A 22,054-nucleotide genomic window follows, 5' to 3' on the forward strand; every position below is an offset into this window, starting at 1 on the left:
ATTCAGCTGCCCTGATGGATCGGATCCATGAGGGCAGCTGAAAATACTCACCGCGGTCTGCCGCACTGCTCCCCGCTCTCCTGCCGCTCCGGGCCCCGAAGCCGGTCTTCTGCGCATGCGCGCCAGGCGGCATTACGTCAGCCGCATGCGCAGAAGGCCCAGCGGCGCGGGAGATTTAAAATCTCCTGGCTCCCGGCTTCTGTAGGTTATCCAATGGATAACGGCGATCGCGGAAAAGTGCAAAAAAGTTAAAAAAAAGTTAAGTTTCACCTTCCCTCATGGATCGGATCCATGAGCGGAGGTGAAAATACTCACCTCAGGTCCGCCGATGTCCCCGGTGTCCCGGGACCCGAAGTCCCCCTCTGCGCATGCGCAGAGGCGCTCGAGCCCTGGAAAAATTCAAAATCCCTCTGCTCCTGGCTGCCATGTGTAGCCAGGAGCAGAGAGATTATACCGGGGACATGATCACTGTTATCCAATGGATAGCAGTGATCATGTAAAGTAAAGTAAAAAAAAAGTTTTAAAAAGTTTTTAAAAAGTTAAAAAAGCGTACGTTTCATCTCCCCTCACGGATCATATCCGTTAGGGAGGATGAAAGTACGTACATAAGGCCCCCGGATTTATCCGCGGACCTTACCCCAGCTTCTGCGCATGTGCCGTCGCCAAAATGGCGGACGCAAGCGCAAAAGCTGTGGATTGCCAGGACAATTTAAATTCTCCCTGCTCCTGGTTACAAAATGTAGCCAAGGGCATGGAGATTTCACGGGGGGGCGGGGGGGGCGGTGAGCGGTTCCTGGTCACGTGTTCGCCATTATCCAATAATGGCGATCACGTAAAAGTAAAAAAAAAAATTGAAGTTTCATCTCCCCTCACCGATGCGATCGGCGAGAGGAGATGAAACTTTTTACCGGAGGCCTGTGTATTTGAACCCCAACGCGATCCTCCTCCGTGAACCTTCCCGAATTCTGCACATGCGATTGCTGGCAAAACGCCAGACACATGCGCAGGAGTCAGGGAGCCCAGGAAATTTAAAGTCTCCTTGCTCCCAGCGACCAACGGTCGCCGAGAGCCTGGAGCAGTGACGGGTGGCCTCGTTGAGCGGTCGCCGGTCAGGTAATTAAAAAGTAGCGCTCTAAGATAGGTCGGTCTCACATGACCGGATAGGAATTACGAATTCCGCATGCGTCTGATCCGCGGTAATACGCAGATCAATCGCATTGGATTACACAATTCCGCTCACATTAGCGGGTCGGAATTGCGTAATCCACTCGCAGAAAAGAGAACGCAGCAGGTTCTATTTTACCGCGGCTATCCGCAGCATAGAGCCTATTGTGCTCCATGGTCGCGGATATACCCGCTGCCCATACGCAACTACGTTGTATACGGGCTGCGGGTACCCGCGTCATCGCTAAGCGAGGGTTCGGGAAATGCAAACAACAAAAAAGGTGTACTGCGCATGACCGCCTGTGTGAGTACGCAGTTATGCTCAGTACATTACGCGGCCGTACGCAGGGTCACAGCCGGGCTCACAGATGAGATCCGCTGCGGGCCTCCGCAAGCGGATTCCGCCTACGGCTGCGTGAGCCCGGCGTTATTCAGACCGCTACCTGTAATACGTAATTTACAAGACGCCCCGGGAACGCTTGCCTTCATGCAGTTCCAGGAGCAGCTTGTTGAACGCCTTCTGTGTGAGACCGCCGCACCTCCGCAAGCTTACGAAGACTCACGGAACGCCACTTTTTACACCCCATACCCGCCACTGAGGTCAAGAAATGACCCCCAAAAAGCATAAGAGGAGGGGGGATACATGGTTTTATTGCCCCATGTACCCATCCCAACCAGCCTCCGTAATTACCCGTCTTCGGAAATACCACACAGTTCACATTATTACTTTTATCTAAGATTTGCGAACGCCGAAAAGGGCGCGCGGGGGGGAGGGATTTTTAGGGAGTAATTTTTATTCCGTACAAATAAGCAATGGGGCCTGGAATTTATTCAGTTGTGCCCTGAAATCTAACGGGTGTTCCCTTCATTACAGGCCTTGCCATGCGTCCTGTAAGTAGATGAGGGCCACAATGGGTATATTTCTGAACACGGGACAAATGGGGGTATCCATTTGGGGTGAATGTCTTCATTCCTATGTACACTGTACAAAAAAACTGTTTTTAAATTCAAAAAATTGCTAAAAAAATTGAAAATCGTTACTTTTTCCTTCTGCTTTGCTTAGATTCATTCAAATACTGTGGGGTCAAAATACGCAGTACACCCCTAGATGAATTTGCTAAGGGGTCTAGTTTTCAAAATGGGGTCATTTGTGTTATTTTTTTATGGTTTTGGCCGCTCAATGGCTCTATAAGTGGGCAATAGGGCCTGAAATTTATTCAGTTGTACCCTGAAATCCAACGGGTATTCCTTTCATTGTAGGCCTAACCATGGGTCCTGTAAGTCTATTAGGGCCACAATTGGTATGTTTCTGAACACGGGACAAACAGGGGTATCCATTTTGGGGTGAAAGTCTTCATTTATATGTGTGCTGTACAAAAAAAACTGTTTTTAAATTGACTCAATAGCCCAAAAAATGAAAATCGTAATTTTTTCCTACTGCTTTGCTTAGATCTATTCAAAAATTGTATGGTTAAAATACACAGTACACCCCTAGATAAATTTTTTAAGGGGTCTAGTTTTCAAAATGGGGTCATTTGTGGGGGTTCTCTATGGTTTTGGCCGTTCAAGAACTCTACAAGTGGGCAATGGCGCCTAAAAGGACTTCAAGCAAAATCTATGTTCTGAAAGCCACCGATTACTCCTTTCATTTTGGGCCCCGTTGTGCATGCGGACATAAGATTTGGGCCACAATGGGTATATTTCTGAAAACAGCACAAACAGGGGTATCCATTTTTGGGTGCAAGTCTTCCTTCATATGTGTGCTGTACAAAAAAAGCTGTTTTTAAAATGACAGAATTGCCAAAAAAACTAAAATCCTAATTTTTTCCTTTTGCTTTGCTTGAATTTATTCAAAAACTGTGGGGTCAAAATACCCAGTACACCCCTAGATAAATTCGTTAAGGAGTCTAGTTTTCAAAATGGGGTCATTTGTGGGGGTTCTCTATGGTTTTGGGCACTCAAGAACTCTACAAGCGTGCTATGGGGCCTAAAAGGACTTCAAGCAAAATTTATGTTCTAAAAGCCACTGACTACTCCTTTCATTTTGGGCTCCGTTGTGCATCGAGACATAAGATTAGAGCCACAATGGGTATGTCTCTGAACACGGGACAAACAGGGGTATCCATTTTTGGGTGCAAGTCTTCATTCATATGTGTGCTGTACAAAAAAAGCTGTTTTTAAAATGACAAAATTGCTGAAAAAACAAAAATCACAATTTTTTCCTTTTGCTTGGCTTGAATTCATTCAAAAACTGTGGGGTCCAAATATGCAGTACACCCCTAAATAAATTCCTTAAGGGGTCTAGTTTTCAAAATGGGGTCATTTGTGGGGGTTTTCTATGGTTTTGGGCGCTCAAGAACTCTGCATGTGTGCTATGGGGCCTAAAAGGACTTCAAGCCAAATTTCTGTTTTGAAAGACACTGACTATTCCTTTCATTTTGGGCCCCTTTGTGGACTCAGATATAACATTAGGGCCACAATGGGTATGTTTCTGAACACGGGAGAAATAGGGGTATCCATTTTGGGGTGTAAATCCTCATTTTCATGTAAACTATAGGAAAAAAATATGTCTTTAAAATGACAGATTTGCAAAAATATGAAATTTTACTTTTTCTCCTCTAAATTGAATTAATTCCTGAAAAAAAACTGTGGGGTCAAAATACTCATGACACCCCTCAGTGAATACACTAAGGGGTGTAGTTTTTAAAATGGGGTTATTTGTGGGGATATCTATTATTCTGACACTCATGAGCCTTTCCAATCTTGGCTTGGTGCAGGAAAACAAAGTGTTCCTCAAAATGCTAAAAAGTAATGTTAAATTTGTACGTCTCCTAAATGGTTAAAAAAAAACGAAAGTTTTTCCAATGTGCGCCCAAAATAAAGTAAACGGGTGGAAATATAAAGCTTAGCAAAAATTTCTATATTATGTTTGCACATATTTAAGATATTGCAGTTGGAAATGGGAAAAAATGACGATTTTTTCAAAATTTTCCCAATTTTGGCGCTTTTAATAAATAAACACAAATTCTATCGGTCTATTTTTTCCGTCTAAACGAAGTACAACTTGTGGCGAAAAAACAATGTCAGGATCGCTTGGATATGCAAAACCTTTCTGGTGTTTTTCCATGTTAAAGTGACACATGTCAGATTTGCAAAATTTGGCTTGGTCATTAAGGCGCAAACAGGCTTGGTCACTAAGGGGTTAAGGTATCTTTGCACAGAACGATTATCGTTCAAATGACCGAAATTGAACGATAATAAATAAAATCTTGTTATTTGTATAGCGCCAACTTATTCCGCAGCGCTTTCAGGTAATTTATTTATCAGCACCCAGCAAGCTGCGTACTCATTTTACCGACCTTGGAAGGATGGAAGGCTGAGTCAACCTTGAGCTGGCTACCTGAACCACGTGGGGATTGAACCCGCAACCTTTAGGCTATGAGCAAGAGCTATAATCATTTAGTCTAAATGCGAACAAACGACCAAATGACGAACGATAAATCATTCACTTTTCATACGTTGTTTCATTCCATGCAGGGCTAAAACTCATTGTTGGCTCGTTCACTAATCGTTTAGCTCAAATACCGATTGTTCAGTTGTTCTCAGTCACTTATAAAGTGAATGTGGACGGCAGAACGATTTCTCCTTTAAACGAGCCAACGATGTATCTGCTGTATAAACAGGCTGCCTGAGCGAATGCTGATATAATTCGCTCGTTCAAACGATAAATTGGCTTGTATAAACAGACCCTTGTGCCGAGAGAGAGTGTCGCAAGTGCCAACAGTCTATGCCCGTTAAACAATACTCTCAGTAGAGCATCCTGCGTAACAAGTGATATCCTGTGCTACATCAGTCCGTAATATACTGCAGCTTTAGGGCTTATTAAGACGACCGTATAGCGGCAAGGTTTTCAGCCCGGGCGATATATGGTGTCCCTCTCTGTAGGGGGAGGAGGCTGGAAGAGTCGAGAGCAGTGCACTGAGCTCCCACCCCCTCTCCGCCCCTTGCCACTATTTGCAATGAGAGGGGCGGGACAGGGGCGGGGCTAAGTTCAGCCTTAAGGCCTCCTTCATACAAACTACATTTTGATGCATCTAAAAGAACCTATGGTTTCCTATTAGAGATGAGCGAACGTACTCGGATAAGCACTACTCGTCCGAGTAATGTGCTTTATCCGAGTACCTCTCTGCTCGTCCTGAAAGATTCGGGACACGCTGCGGAGCGGGGAGCTGCAGGGGAGAGCGGGGAGGAACAGAGGGGAGATCTTTCTCTCCTTCTCTCCCGCCCGCTCTGCCCCGCTCCCCGCTGCGACTCACCTGTCAGCAGCGGAGCGCCCCGAATCTTTCAAGACGAGTACAGCGGTACTCGGATAAAGCACATTACTCGGACAAGTAGTGCTTATCCGAGTACGTTCGCTCATCTCTATTTCCTATGGGTTCTTTCAGACAAATGTTTTTTTTTGATGTGCCTAAAAGAATTGCGCGTCAAAATGTAGGACATAGGTGCAATTTTTTGATGCCGAGATTTCTCTCCGTCAAAAGATAGAGAGACTATGAGAGTCTATGCAAGCCGGCCAGCAAAGGGAAGGGGAGGGAGTTTCACATCCCCGCAGGGAAGAAGGGAGTCCACGCCGGAGAATCCCTTCATCTCGCGGCAGCGGCGTCCATGCACTACAAGATAACGCAACCAGCAGCATTAAACTCACGGAGAATAGACGTGAATTGGTCGTGGCAATTCTTTGTTCATGCGATTTAGCGCTACGACAGCTGTGATTTTTTTAGTGTTTCAATGGGGATTCTCAGATGAGTGTTCGAGCCTAACATGTCTAACGCCACAATTTTTAAACGCTGTCTGCTCTATTTTAGTGCGTTTCACTGATTTTTAACAAATCTCATCACCATCAATGATGGGGTGTGTTAAAAAAAAAACGCTGGCGAACACGCTTGAAAAAAAGACGTTCAAAAACACTGTAATATGCCGTGTTTAAAACGCTGTGCTTTTACAGACACCAGTGTGAGAACAGCCTAAAGTTTGGCCCCCCAGTTTTTGCAGTACAGAGCTCCAAATTCCCTGCTTCTTTCCACACTGTCGTACAAATAAGGGGGTTTTCTGAGATTTTTGAAAAAAAAAGTGGAGAGCAGATAAATGTATAAAAAAACCAAAAACATCTCTGACCTTTTAAATGTCCCATTTTCCGGCACACACGCTCTTTACTCAGAAGTTCCTGCAGTGGTCTTCTGCTGGCCTCAGCGGTCATGTGTGTATGAACATCACATGACTATTTTGGCCAGTGATTGGCTGTAGTGGTCATGTGAACATTGAATGGCACATGACCTGTGCAGGAGCCTCCAGGGGAGGCATATATCTATATTACACTCAAGTTCGGCACTACAGAGCAATTCCAGCAACCTCATTGGTTCTGATTCACAATTCTAGCAAGCTGATTGGTTGTTTGGGTTTTCTGATTCAACCTGATTGGTTGTTTTGGTTCCCTGATTAAACCTGATTGGTTGTTAGTGCTGAACTTGAGTGTAATATAGATATATGCCTCCCCAAGAGACTTGAAGAGTAAGCAGGCATTTCCAAAATATATCCTAAAGGTCAGACGTGCTCAGTGATAAAAATAACAAGATAAGAATGTGTTCAGAAATAGGTAGTAACACGATAACATAATTTATAAGACTAAAAAAAACATGTCCGCCCAATTTAACCTATCATCCTGCAGTGTTGATCCAGAGGAAGGGGAAAAAAACAATGAGGTAGAAGCCAATTCTCTTAATCACATAGCAGAGCAGAGTGGACACCGGGTGGAGGTGAGCCGCGGTGGTCACTGCAGGGGTACGGCTCACATCCCGCAGCGAGAATTCTCGCAGCAGGATCCGACCTGGCTATCTGCAGGAGGCCATAGTCTTACTGCTCTTTCAGTAAAGAACCACCTTCTATGTCGGTGCAGAGACCTGCTTTCTTCTAGACGTAGAAGATGCCCTCTTGTTACCCTTGCAGTCCTGGGTATAAGTAGATCACATGTAGTTTCACACAACATTTTTTCGAAAGGCAATCAGGTTTTTAGTGGGCTTTCTACAAGAACACACTGCAGTCAGATGTTAGCTGCGGGTGAGTAGAAAATATGAAAGAACACAAACTGAGTTTCCTTTGTCTACTTTTTCACTTGATGTGCATTTTTTGGGGTCAGAGGTGCGCTTTTTAAGTTGCAGCAGGCTGTAAGTTTGGTGATTGTTTCTACTATTTTTGCATAGTCTTCTCAATAAAAAAAAAATCACCAGGAAAAATAGAAATTACAAAATACGTGAATTTAAAAAAAACCCACCCAAAAAAACACATATAAAAATGGATGTATCCTTTTAAAAATTGTTGAATTTTCACAGTTGTTTAAGGATCAAAAAATGGCATCATGCGCCTGGTGTCACATAGTCTTTTTTTGCAAAAGCGGTACATTTTGGGGGGCTTTTTGACATACTGGTATTTTTTTCTGGATAAAAAAACGCTTTATCCAAATGTTTGCTGTAGGTCAAATAGTAAAATCTGAAAAGCCCTACAAACATTGTTTTTCTCTCCTTTTCCTTCTTTTTTTTTTTAGCTCCATGACGGTTTTTTGCAAACCACAGAACGCTCTGTAAATGGTGGGTTTTTACCAACATTTTTCCATAGGTGTATCTATAGGGAAAAAAGAAAGAAAGAAAAACACATATGTGAATAAAAAACGCCACAAAGAAAAGCCTGTAAAAAACGCAGGCATTATTAAAAAAAAAAAAAAAAAAACGTTCAGGCTTTTTTGCATCCCAAAAAGTTCCAGAAAACCACACAGCCTTTTAGAACTGTCATATCTCTGATGTGGATCTAACAGAAATCTGTGGCCGGCGATTTTAATGCAGACCCGCCTGTAGATTTAGCTCTAGTCATTGGGGAAAATCCATGTGCGATCTCATGATGCGGTTTTCACGTGAAAACTATGTATTTTTTCGCACATCGATTGAAAAACTATGCTCATGTGAACAAAGCCAGTGAACGTAATGGGTTCTACTCACTGCGTGTCATGCGCATGTAATACGCTGCGCAACTACGTTTGTGTGAATAAGCCCTTAGGGTACATATACACGGGTAATTTAATAGTGGCGCCCGATATCCTTCAGTGCAACTTGCATGAAACTGCACCCGGACATCCCGTCTGTGTGCTGAACACCACACATTGACATGTGCTACTCTCATCTGAAAACACTGCCCAATGATGATTTTGTTTCGGGCTCAAAATTAGCGCATTCTTATGTATTTCTATCTGCTGAATTCAAAAATCACCAGAAAAATGACCGATTAGCTCTTGCTTTGGAGATACAGTGACAGGTCATTTTTTAGAGTTTACATTTTTATTTTGTGAGAATTGTTTTTTTTTCGGGGGGGGGGGGAGGGAGTTGTCCCACCTCTCAACTGACATAACACAACATTCTCCATATGTTTGTAGGTTATTAACATAATAAATGTTGCTATGACTGAGTTTCATATTGTTTCTGTTTTTGAATTTCTGGTTTTGAAGTGTAAAATTTGCTATATGTTACAGCTCTTGTTCAGTTAAACTGCGAGAATGGCTGAAAAATAAAAAAAAATCTATGGCTTTTGTTGCACCTATGGTTTGGCAGGAGCCTACAAAACATACAGATGACTGCTATTTCTGCTTGACTCCGCCTATAAAGGCAGGATTGTCAATGAAGAAAACAGGAACAGATCAATACCTGAATCTTCTATCTGCTATTTGACCTATTCCACATTCAGATAGTTTACCAGTTCCTATTCCACCCCAACATTATGAGCTTGAAGTAGAAAATGAAGAAAGTGTGGAAAAAGAAGAACCCAACAAGCCTTCCACATCCCATGACCCTGACTTTGAGGTAAAAGATGATACACCGCACAGACTGAGTGAGGCGGTATTCAGTAATCTCATTCAAGACCTTGACTTGTCAAAGGAGAAGGCGGAACTTCTAGGGTCAATGGAATCTTCTCCAACGTGATGTCAGGATCTCACAGCACAGAGAACGTCAGAGGGATCTGCTACCTATTTTTGAGAAGAAAAACAATGCTGCGAAGTTAATGGCTTGATGAAATGTTTGAATTTGAACCATGATCCAACTGAATGGAGGCTATTCATAGACTCCTCCAAGCTTAGTTTGAAAGCTGTATTACTTCACAACAGCAACAGTCTGACTTCCTTCTATTCCTGTTGGTCACGCAGTTCACATGAAGGAGACTTATGCAAATATGACAGCCCTCCGCAACTCAATCAAATATGCTGAACACAAGTGGAAAATCTGTGGTGATGTAACAGTCCTCGCTGTACTCTTAGGCCTCATGTCCACGGGGAAAATCAGATCCGCTGCAGATTCTACATGTAGAATCTGCAGCGGGTCCCTCCTGCCCCGCGGACATGAGCGCTGAAAATAAGAATTTAAAAGAATTTACCTATCCGTAGCGGGCGGGGAAGGTCTGCTGTTCCTCACGGCCGGATCTTCTTTTTCGGGCGGCGGATGAATTCGTCACGCCGGTGGCACGTCGCCGGCACGTCGTCGACGTGCCGCGCACATGCGCCGGGCACATCCGCCGAGCCGAAGCAAGAAAGATCCGGCCGTGAGGAATAGAAGACCTTCGCGGCCCGCTCCGGATGGGTAAATACTTTTAAATTCCTATTTTAGGTCTCCCGCGGATCCGGACGGCTTCCATAGGCTTCAATAGAAGCCCGCGGGAGCCGTCCCCGCGGGAGACCCGCATGAAAATGGAGCATGGTCCAGATTTTTTCATGCTCCATTTTTTTTAAAATCCCTTTTATTGACCATCCGCGGGTATTTATCTACCCGCGGGTGGTCAATGCATCCCTATGGGATGCGGATCCGCGTGCGGGAGATCCGCTGCGGATCCTAAATCATATTTTGCCCGTGGACATGAGGCCTTAAGAATGCAACTGGGGTACACTAAATACTGTTGCTTTTTATGTATGTGGGACAGTAGGGATAGGAAATCACATTACATTCAAGCGGACTGGCCTGCAAGAAATCTTGGCTCTACCGAGAAAAGTGTCATTGCCGAGCCTCTCGTGGACCCAAAAGATGTTCTTCTTGCACCCCTTCATATAAAGCTGGGTTTAATGAAAAATGTTGGCGAAGGTATGAACCAGGAAGGGCAGGCATTTACGTACTTAAGAGACAAATGTCCTAGATTGAGTGATGCAAGGGTTAAGGAAAGTATTTTTGTTGGGCGGCAAATTCGACAACTTGTAAAGGATCCTGCGTTTGACCAAGCTTTGGAGGGAAAAGAAAAGGAAGCTTGGCAAACCTTAAAGGGAGTTATTCATGGATTCTTAAGCAACAAAAAAGATGATAACTACACCCAGCCGATATACAGTGTTCCTTTATGCGGAGGGAGGAGCAGTGAGCTCCCACCCTCTCTCCACTATTTGCAATTGGGGTGGGGCGGAACGGAACTTAGCTCCACCTCTGTCACACCCTCCCATAGCAAATAGTGGCAAGGGGCGGAGAGGGGGCGGGGGCTCATTGCACTGCTCCCAGCCGCCTCCTTCCCCTGCAGAGAGGGACACCGTATATTGGCTGGGCGTGAAAACCCGGCCGATATACTGACGTGTGAATAAGCCCTCATGGTCATTAAAAAAATTTTCAAATGCACTTTTAACGTTGTTAGCATATGTAATTAAAATGTATCATTTTATCTTAATCCGTTAACCCCTTCCCTTCCCATGACATCATGGGAGCGGGGTACTTCCCGCAAAATGATGTACCCTCACGTCATAGGGATAGCGTGAGATCATGACATATCTCGCGCTATCTGCTGTTAACTCCGTCCCTGCCGCGATTTAAATAGATCGCGGCAGGGAAAGGGTTCACAGAGGGAGCATGCTGCCTTTGTCACTTCAGCCGCCTCTCGCGATGCTATGGCAGAGGACTCAGCTGGTTGCCATGGCAACAGGATGCCAGATACCGGCATCCTGTATTGCCATTGCCTATGATCGCTGTAATAAGCGATAAGGCATTGCAGGACAGAAGTGGTATGGTTAAAATCCCTCAGAGGGAAACATATGGTGTAAAAAAAAGATAAAATAATGTACAAAAATTAAAAATGTAAAAAAGAACACCCTTTTTTATGCTTTTTCTCATATTAGCATAAAAAAAACAAAGAAATACATATTTGGTATCGTCGCATCTCTAAAGACCTGTACTATAAATCAAACATGCTTTTTATCCTGCACGGCAAAAAGCGTAAATTTTTTTTAGCATTTTGCCTCCCAAAAACGCAATAAAAGTGCTAAAAAAAGTATGTACCCCAAAATGGTACCAATAAAAACTACAGCTCGCCTTGCAAAAAATACGCCCTCGCAGAGCTCCGTCCATTGGAAAATAAAAAAGTTATAGGACTCTGAATGCAGAAATTTAGAAAAAAAAGATTTCCAAAAAAAGGGTTTTTATTGCAGAAAAGTGGAAAAACCTAAAAAACTGCAAGAATTTTGGTATCGTTGTAACCGTACCGGCCCGCAGAAAAAAGGGTGCTGTGTCATTTATGCTGCATGATTAACGCTTTAAAAAAAAAATCTATGGTAGAATTGATGCGTTTTCTCTCCTTACAATCATAAAAAAAATAATAAAAGTTTTACAATGTAGTCTGTGTACCCAAAAATGGTACTAAAAAAATCTACAGTTCGCCACGCAAAAAACAAGCCCTTATACGGCCGCGAAGATGGAAAAGTAAAAAAGTTATGGCTTTTGAAAAATGGAGATGAAAAAATACCAAAAATTGGTTGGTCCTCAACGCCAAAATAGGCCATGTCCTTAAGGGGTTAAAATAACATACCTCCACCTATTGTATATCACAGAAACTAGAGCGAATAACAATTTTCTTTGTCATATTCGTTTTTCTCACCCCAAAATTAGTAAGATTTGACTCATGAAGTTAAAGAAACATTCCAAAATATTTTTTTGTTGGCCAGTGTAATCAGACAAGAATCGGACATGCTGCGATTTTTTTTTGTACTCTTTTCGTCTACGTTAAATAAAGCCCGTGTGCGTTCACACAGTCAAGTGACAATTTCGCCCTTGTGGATGTATCCATAACATTTGCTATAGGAAACAAAACCCATATGTGTGACCAATAATTGCCAACTGTCCAGAAAGTCCTAGAAAGTCCGTAAAAATGGGGCACTTTTTCCAGTGTCCGCTGGCGGTACTGAGTAGGTCATTGTGACTGTTACCATCATCGTCTCCAGCTCACAGTAAACGCTGGTAATACATTCATTCCACCCATAAACACGTATCACTTACATCCGTCATCATTCATTGTGGTTTTCTAATGCGTCCGTAAAAAATGTTGGTTGTCCGTACTTTTTGGGTAAGTTGTCCAAAAAAAGGCAAATTCAGGTTGGCACCCCTGCTGAGGGTCATCGGCTCACTGCACTTATGCCGACTTCACACGGGCCTAAGCGTATTTGCAGACGCCTGAGCATGCGTATTTGCAGAATGAACGATTTTTTTTGCGCAGACCGGTGTGTTTTACTGTACTTTTTGCGCCCGCACGTGTCAAACAAAGACGTACCGATGGAAATGGCTGATGAGCTCCAGATGTGCTTCTTATCCAACACAATTACGCAATATGGCCCCTTTACAAGGGATGAGTCGGTGAACGACTGCACGCTCGCTGTTGTGACCGCTAAGGTCGCCAACGCACGTGCAGAGTGTTTACACTGACTTCGTTGTTGGATTCCCACTCAGCGCTTAACCTTCTGATTATGAACCAATCACAGCGCAGCTTTCATGTTACCTCAGCAGTATAGGGAATAGCAACCAATCACAGCGCAGCTTTCATTTGACCTCAGCAGTCTAAGATATAGCAACCAATCACAATGCAGCTTTCATTTACCTCATCTGTGACAGAAATAGCAACCAATCACAGCGCAGCTTTCATTTTACCTCAGCAGTGTAAGAAATGAAAGCCGAGCTGTGATTGGTTGCTATGGGCAGCAACAATTACAGGGGAAGTTGGGAGTTTTCGCTTTTTAATTCCGGCAGTATTTGTCTGCTGGTGCTGAAGAACAGTAATGCAAAGTTTCACTCAAATCAGACCAGAACTGTGGATTTGTATAGGGCACAAATCAAGAAACAGATTTTGCGTTTTATGTACACGATTTTCGCTCGATTTAACGCTGTTTTCGCTCGATAATCGTCCAGTGTGAAAGGCCTTCAGTCCTGACTGGAATCCTCTCAGAGCCCGCAGCCTGCCCCCACAGCGCGAGCGCCGCAGACTCACTGCGCATGCTCAGAATCCCGAAACCCTTCTCCATGGGAAAAGGGGGAGTTGAAGGCGCGGCCTGGGATGGGACACGCCCACATTCGGCAGGAAGGGTGGCGCTGGGCGACGGGTGCCAGGCAGGCGTGTCATCGCGTTAAACTGCGGAGCATGGGATGTGTATGAGGGTCCCCCCTCCATAACAACACCCCCCTCCTCCCGGCCCGTGGTATCGTCCCTTGACTAGCGACAGCGCCGCTTCTCCCTCCCGACGAGGCCTGGGACAGCTCCGGTGGTAGCGGGAGGACAGAGGCAGCATGTCGCGGTCCGTGCTGCAGCCCAGTCAGCAGAAGCTGGCCGAGAAGCTCACCATCCTCAATGACCGGGGCGTCGGGATGCTCACCCGGCTCTACAACATCAAGAAGGTAAAGGGAGGAGGCGGCGGCGGGCTGCGGTCCTCTGTGTGCGGCCTGGGGCTCTCCCACGTACTGCAGCCGCGGGGGGGAGGAGGGAGGATGATGGGGGTTATTCCTGTGTGCAGGGGGTGATGAAGAGCACAGGGCGGCGCAGGATGAGGGATCCCAGCTGCAGGGAGGAGGAGGAGGAAATCCTCCATGTTATTACTGATGGCAGGGAAGCAATCTCTGCTGACATTCCGGTGTAACGTGCGGCTGTCACCCCGGCGGAGACCTCTCATGGCCGCTTCCGGCACGACTGATACATTGTTGCAACCTGAAAGAGTGTTTACAAATAGGAATGTATCATCACATAATGTGCGGCGGCAGATACTGGTGATTCATGTGACACCCAGATGTCACCGTTCCCAGAAACCACCGCTCCCGAGGACTATGTATCTGTCGGCTGCGTTCACACTGACGTTTTTTTTTTTTTTTTTTTAACGTTTCGCAAGACCATGTTTTGTAATGAACGGAAAGTATTCTTTATGATTGCTGGCCTTCAAAAAGGAAAGGGGGTTCACACCTGCACTTGGGATTCTGCTTTCCTGCTGCATTCAGGAAGCGGGTAAAGGGAATCCTCGTGGCTCAATGGTTCCATCTGTGGACAGAACCACAAAGCGTCATGTGGACCCCCTTTGACTATAATGGGGTCTGCCAGATTTCCGCTCAGCTGCCCTGTTTTGGGTTGGAATAAGTGTTGCATGCGGCACTTTTTTGCTGGTATTTGCAGCCAGATCTACATGCAGATGTAAAAAGGTCAAAGTGTACTTTTTGTTTCCATTTCACTTATGTTTTTCAGCATATTAGACGGAACACGGACTTCGTTGTCTCCTGCCTTCCGCCCGTGTTCAGAAATAAAAACATGATCTCAAAACTGATTGCTTTCTGTCATCCACAAGGTTTAAAGAAAAAAAATTATATACATATTTTATTTTTTTTTTTAGCAGGCTGTGCTTCTGCTGTAGTGTAAAAAAATGGAATGGAGGCAGAAAATTGCGTAACGCATTGAAACAATGTCTCTTCCGTTTCAGTATATTTCAATGGGCAGGAAAACTAATATTTTTTATACGTTTTGCGACTCCTACAATGCAACAGCGAGACGGAAAGTAAAAACGCAATTGTGACGTGGCCCGATGCCGCTTATGATCCGTGTGCTGCTCGTCTTTTGTATTACGCCTGGACCAGTTCCTATAAACTAGCGCTCATGGGGGTGATGCATTCAAAGGGCAATTTATAAACCAGCTTTAAGACTCTTTTATACGGCGCGGTTATCAGGGATGGAGGGGGAATTGTAGGTTCATTCCAAACTGAATAACTGTCATTCAGTGTAAACACGGACAGTGACTGAAAGAGGAATGATAATTTGTTCGCTTGTGGTTTGCTCGATCATTCAGTCGTTCCTACTCCATGGCACGGTTCTTGTGGTTTGCTCGATCAGTCGTTCCTACTCCATGGCGCGGTTCTTGTAACGCCAACAAGTGACACTGAGGACTTATTCACACGGATGAATGTGTGTGCAATACACAGCGAATGGGACCCATTTGTTTCCCTGCGTGTGGAAAAATGAATAAAATGCACAATTTTCAAATATTGAAGGGGTGATGTGATACGTGTGCGTTGAGGATTATTTTCAGTGGATTCTCGGATATGAGCGACTTCAGTATGCAATGTCTCGCTCTGGTTTGAGAGACATATAGACCGATGCAGGCATTTTTTTTTTCTTTCTTCTATGGTTTCAGTTTCTGATCGACCGCCGTGGCAAAAATTTGAGCAATGCCTAAATATGTCTATAATTGTAACATTAGGCAACGGTCAAATAAGATGTCACATCATCGCGTAGATCTGGTAAACTAGAAGGACCCAGGATCGGCGACACCGAAATGGAACATGGTATAGAAGTATCTTGCATTTGCTTTTGTTTTTTAGTTGTTGACGTATTAACGCTTCTATGTATTTGTTTGTTTCTACAAGGATAGGTTCACACATTGCAGTCAGAGCTTGGCTTAGTTCGGCGCGTTTTTTTTTTTTTTTCATTGATTCCATTGCTATGCGGTAAACTGCTGTAAAACTGTGCTGTCATTCATGTGCTCGAAGTTGCAGTCAACATGCAAACGTTACCGATATTGGCGCAGTTTCAGGGTCATCACAGCCCAGACTGTAAGTTTGCAGAATTTAGACAAATATAATTTTAAAGGAGAATTCCAGTTAAAATAATCTTCTGATAGGTCTTTGATACGTGTGAAAACATGTTATTGGTGACTGTCATCTCTGAGCACCACTGATTTCTAGAATGAAAGGGCTCTATAGAGACTTCAAACCCCCTTTGGCACTGCTCAGAGACTTCTGTTACTGGAAGTGTGCCACATTATACACAAACTTTCATTGATTAAACGAACCTTCCAATGTTCTATCAGGTTTTAGTAACAGAAATCTTGGGGAGATACAGAGCCCTATTCTGGAAATCAGTGGTACTCCCAGATCAAAATTCACTGCTGTCACCTTAGGTGTATCAGAAAGTTGATTCCACTTTAACCCTTTCTAATCTGATTTTTCCCTTCCATTCGCACATCCCCAGCTCTTATTTATTTTTGGGTGGAAAAGCGCATTGTGGATTCCTTGGAATTGCTCAACAAAAACATATGAAAATGATCTGCCATGATGATTTTTTTTTTAGCAGTTTTTTAAAAATTAAACAGGAGTTGAGGGTTTCACATCAGGAAGACTAATTGGTCATAATCCTGTCGATATAAGCATATTGATGTTACATAGTCTTATATAGGAAGACTGTATTCATTTCTAATTTGTCTAATTAGATATATATCATTGGAGAAATTAGAAATAGTCTTATGCCAATTAGAAATGAATAGAGTATGTAGGCCAGCTGTCTGATGTCGGAGGCTGTTATGTATATTACACTATACAGAACAGAGCTCCGACATCAGAAAGCTGTTGTGCCTAGTGTTAGAAACGTTTTGGATCTCTCCTTATAGCGGAGCTATGCAGGGAATTAGAATGTTGGATGAGGTCCGACACTGGATTGGAAAGGGTTAAAGGGAAGCATTTTATATGACGAAGTCGGGATACTAGATGTGTTTTTGATTTCCGAAAACACATCTATTCTGTTCAGCTCCCTTATTGGGAATCCACAGCAGTAATGAGGGCCTCCACACCCAGGTACAGCCACCTTATTTGAAGATGGAGTAGTGTGATTCGTCACTCCATAAAACGTTCTTCCATTGCTCAACTGTCCAATGACAGCATTCCTTGCACCATTGTAGACGAGCCGATACACTGCTCTTTGTGATGGGCAGCCTGTGTGCTGCCGCATAACCTGTTCATCCAGTAGCGTGTAGCTGCGGCCACAAACTATGGCCTGCACCTCCAAGGGTCTGCGTCTTATGTAACATGGTTTAGGACATGTGACATGCTGATAAGGCATTCTGCAGATATGGGTCTCCATATATCTTTTGATAAGATAGTGTATTCTGCAGCACTTTACAATTTGGAAAAAAGGCACATAAAGAAAATGACAACTAATCAAAAGAAATGATGAGTCAGCCAGAGATGAGTCGCTGCCCATGAGAAGTTACAGTTGGCATGGAAAGAGTGACACAAGTTGTATGGAGTTGCAATATGAAACCCCTACAAGTATATTTATACTATCTTGTGCTTCTGGTAGATGTTTGTTGTTCCTGCTGATTGGGGTCCTTGAAGCCAATTAGGGCTGATGGATTTCAAAAGTAATATAAATATATAATAGTTTTTCTATGACAGGCCATGGATGACACAACGCGATAACCATTGTATGGGTGTTATATTTGGTAGAAGTCCCAAGGGATTTACCAAACGTATTCACCAAACCTAGCTCTCAAGTGTGTTACAAGATAAGCAACTGCCAAATACCTATTGTATTGGGATAGGTGAGGATGAGACCACTAAATTCAGCTTAATATAATAACCCAATCTCGCTGATGTTGGTCACATCCCCCAATGCAGATTTAGTATCCATTTCCAATGAAATCTTATGGCCCCAGCTGTATGACCAGTACGGTAGGCGTTGTGGTGGCTCACATGAGCGTAATTTGCTGCAAGAGTCACATTCGCGGCATGGACACAATGATATTGCATCCTTGCAGCATGCTGCCTACTGCCATGCACTATCCTGGCGTGCATAATATGCCACACGATAGAACGTGTTACGATCTTTATTTCACACTGTGTGGGTGGCAACATGGGAGCCGATGTCAGATTTGTACAGTACACTGTCACCACACGCTCGTGTGAAGGAGCCCTCAATGCTGGTTGTACAGTGTTCCTATTTGTATTTTCCGGCTATATAATGGTAACGTGTATGACCTGTAATCAGCCATTTTCGGCCCATAAGAGGTTGTAGAGTTCTTCAGTGAAATGACAGGAAGTGTGAGCACCCTGTGACATCTTTATCATTAGCGGTGATTTATATTACTTTTCCACTTGTAATGACCCTGTAACTGTCCTTCACTGGGTTTTTCTACTGTTGTGTAGATGACCTTTGGAAGCAACAGCAATATCTAAATGTCAAATCAGATACACTTGTTAGAATCACATATGGCCGCTATTGGTACTAAGAAAATAAAGACATTATTCTATTCCTATTAGTGTTGCTCACTGACCGTCTTGCCGATTCATATAAACGCCAAAGAAAGTCATTTTGGTCATAAAAGGGGAAGAAGGTTGTGTTTACTTCTATGTGATTGTTCCCAGCAAGAGAAACCAAGTAATCTTGTAGCTATACCTTTTAATGACTAACAAAAATTCATGATGTTAATGCAAGCTTTTGGACCTACATCATGTATTTTTGTTAGCCATTAAAGTTGGGTTCCCACGGGATGTATTCTCAAAGATATAAGTTCAGCAGCTCTTTCCTGGAATTTACCAATAGGCGCGAGGCGTGGGTCTGGTGTGCACAGGCTCAAAGGTCCTGACTCCTAGGACCGCAGAACTAATCCAAATAAAGCATGAATTGAGCAGCACCACTAGTAATCCAAGATGATGTTTCTTTAGTAATCCATACAAAAAGGCAGAGCAGCAACGTTTCAACTCCTTGCGGAATCTTTGTCAAAGATTTCCACTGGGAAAGCGCAGTTTCGTTTTGGAGCGTTTGGCCACATGCTTTTCCGTAGTGGCCGGCTCCTCCACAGAGGTGAACGCATCCACAATGGAAGAAAATAAAAAATACACATGCTCCGGCTGGGGAATCCACGCTGGCTTTGCCGCGACTGATTGGACGTCCCGTGGCTAATCTCTGCATTAGTGGCCACAGGCGGATTTGCCGCAGTGAAATTCAGCACAGCATTTCCGCGGCAAATCCGCCCTGTGTGAACCCAGCCTTAAGGGTATCATATCTATAAGATTACTTGATTTCTCTTGCTGGGAACAATCACATTTTGCTCTATTGGCTAACAAATGTTTTTCATTGTGTTCTTCTCTTAATGTGCAAATAAGGAAGATGGAACAATATCTCTGCAGCACCACCTTATTTGCATATTACCCAGAAGAGCATGACTGGCCTTATAAGTCTCCTTGCTCACCTTTTTGGTGCTCTGACCCTAACGAGTGATGTTACCATTCCTGACCTTCTATTAATGTGACTCTGTTAGCAGTGCTGTCTTTTAGTACCGGGGTTCTAGGTTCAAATCCCATTTTGAAAAACTCCACCCAGATGTTGCCCTTGGTCCAATTTGAACCTAAAACTTCGACTACAAAACAGCAACACTGAGACCCCACTATTTTCTGTTCTCTATCAGAAGAGCGAGAATAAACATAACAAAAGAAATCCCATTTAGGTGTTGCATTTGGCCAGATTGAACCTGCAACTCCAGCAGTGCCAATAACTAAGCCCCGACACTTGTCTGTTCTGCTCCAAATGAGATGAACAGCAAAAATAAGCACAAAGAAAAGAAAAAATCTCATCCAGATGTAGCCCTTGCTCAGATTAGAACCTAGAACTCCAGCACTACTAACAACTGAGCCACCACACTCCTTTCTCCTCCAGAGGTGGACAACAGAAATAATAAAACATAGAGAACCTAAAAATCCCATCCAGATGTTGCCCTTGTACAGATTTGAACCTAGAACTCCAGTACTGCAAGGCAGCAGTGCTAACAACGGAGCCCCCACACTCCTTTCTTCTCCCTTTTCCAGAGAAGGAGAACAAGAATAAAGACAGAGAACATACAAACTTCATGCACATGTTGTCCATAATCAGCAGTGAACCTAGAACCCCAATGTTAAAAGGCAACAGTGCTGGTCTTTGAACCACCAAGCTTCTTTTTTTGTCCTCCTCCTTCTCCGAAGGACAAGGATAACAATAAGAAGAAATGACTCTTTATTTACCTTAATCGCCCTCTTCCCTTTCCACTCCTTCTTCGCTTTCTTCTTCATATTCTTCTTCTCAAGAGGAGGCGGACGAAGGGTAAGGAAGAACATGCGTGGTGGCTCAGTCATAAGCACATATAAGTTCAAGTCTGTCCAAGAATAACCTCTGTATGGACTTCTCTTTGTGGTCCTCTGTCTCCTTGTCCAGAAAAGGAAGACTAAGCATGGCAATCCAGTTGTTGGTGCTGCTACCTTATAGCACTGGAGTTCTATGTTCAACTGACCAAGGGCAACATGTGGATGGGGATTTCCTGTGTTTATTCTTACCTTTGTTCGTCTCTTTTGGAGCAGAGCAGACAACTGCGGTGGCTCAGATGTTAGTGCTGCTTCGCAATGCCGAAGTTGCAGGTTCAAATCTGGCCAAGGGCAACATCTAGATGGGATTTTTCTGTTCTCTGTTTGTGTTCAACCTTGCTGTTTGTCCCCTCTAGAGCAGAACGGACAAGTGGGGTGGCTCAGTTGTTAGTGCTGTTGCTCTCCCATGTTGGAGATGTAGGTTCAGATTTGACAAGGTGCAACACCTGGATGGAGTTTTTCAAAGTCAATGCAGATGTTACCATTTATGGGAGTTGAATCTTTGATGTTAGCACTGAAAGGCGACAATTCTAATAACCAAGCCACATTCATAGAAGAAAATATACGTTTGTACGTCCAGCCTATTTTTATTTCCATTGAAGTCAATGGGAGTCAAAATCAGCTGTTACAATTCGCAGTTATTTTTTGAAAATCAGATTGGGGGCTCCTGACTCGAATATTTCCTGTATCTCTTGTGTTCTCTTATAAAATAAACAACACTCTTTACTTCAGCTTGGTTCCCAAAAGGTGGTGTTTTTTTATCCTCATGCTGTTTTGCAGCATTTTCATGTGCTTTTCAATTGCTGGCAAACGCATTTTCAAACTTGCAGTTGTCTAAGGCTGCCTGTCCACGGGCGAGGCGGAATCCGCCGCGGGAGAGCAGGGGGGAGAAATGACAGATCCCGTGAGCTGGAGAATTGCTATGGTTCTCTGCTCGTGGATGACCGGCTGTGCTTTCTATAGTTAAGTCTATGGAAAACGTTCACTGCGTAACCCGCAGCCGAATTATCGCTGTGGATAACGCAGTGACATATTGCCCGTGGATAGGAGGCCTCAGGCTAACTGCAAATAGGGGCGAGCGTGATATCTGACTGAGAAACTCTGCCCATTAACCCTTTGCAATCCAATTTTGGATTCAGGGTTTCCTAGGGGGCTTTCTCTTTCTGCCATTTTACAATGGCGCCATCTGCTGGCTAGAGCCAGTACTGTGGTATGGGGCATGCCGGTTAGCCCTCGACAACAGAGTGGCCAGTAATATACAAAAACAATACCATGATGGACGTCTTCCGACATCGGAGCTGTACAGGCTTCAATCAGAATGTTGGAAGATGTCAGACAGTGGTTTGGAAAGGGTTAACTTGTGGATGGGAGGTGATTTTGCAGGCAAAAACGCCTTGCTTGTGTGAAATTCCCATCCTCTCATGTGATTTTCATGTGTGATAGAGAATTGGAAGTGTTTCCCATTGATTTAAAAAAAAATAAAAAAATTTTTTTTTATATATATAGAACGAGCCACGATTTTTTTTTTTCCTTGCAGTGTTGCTGTGAGGGAAAACATCGCTCATGTGTATGACTCCATTCAAAAGAATGACATTCATATTCGCACAAGTTTTGTGAGTCTTGCAACACACAAAATTTGCGCAAGATTA

The 22,054-nt window shown here is 43.9% G+C and overlaps 1 protein-coding gene across 2 annotated transcripts in view; it reads left to right on the forward strand.

The window, feature by feature from the left end:
* The first annotated feature begins 13,548 nt into the window (after positions 1-13,548).
* The window catches only part of NCKAP1 (NCK associated protein 1), a 119,545-nt gene continuing 111,039 nt past the window's right edge, over positions 13,549-22,054 (forward strand). For both annotated transcript variants that reach the window (XM_066575747.1, XM_066575748.1), the window contains exon 1: positions 13,549-13,880. In XM_066575747.1, coding sequence (XP_066431844.1) covers positions 13,773-13,880 — 108 coding nt within the window. In that variant the 5' untranslated portion in view covers positions 13,549-13,772. The remainder of the gene's footprint in view (positions 13,881-22,054) is intronic.

This window comes from Eleutherodactylus coqui, chromosome 8, assembly GCF_035609145.1.
Source record: "Eleutherodactylus coqui strain aEleCoq1 chromosome 8, aEleCoq1.hap1, whole genome shotgun sequence".
Classification (NCBI taxonomy): domain Eukaryota; kingdom Metazoa; phylum Chordata; class Amphibia; order Anura; family Eleutherodactylidae; genus Eleutherodactylus; species Eleutherodactylus coqui.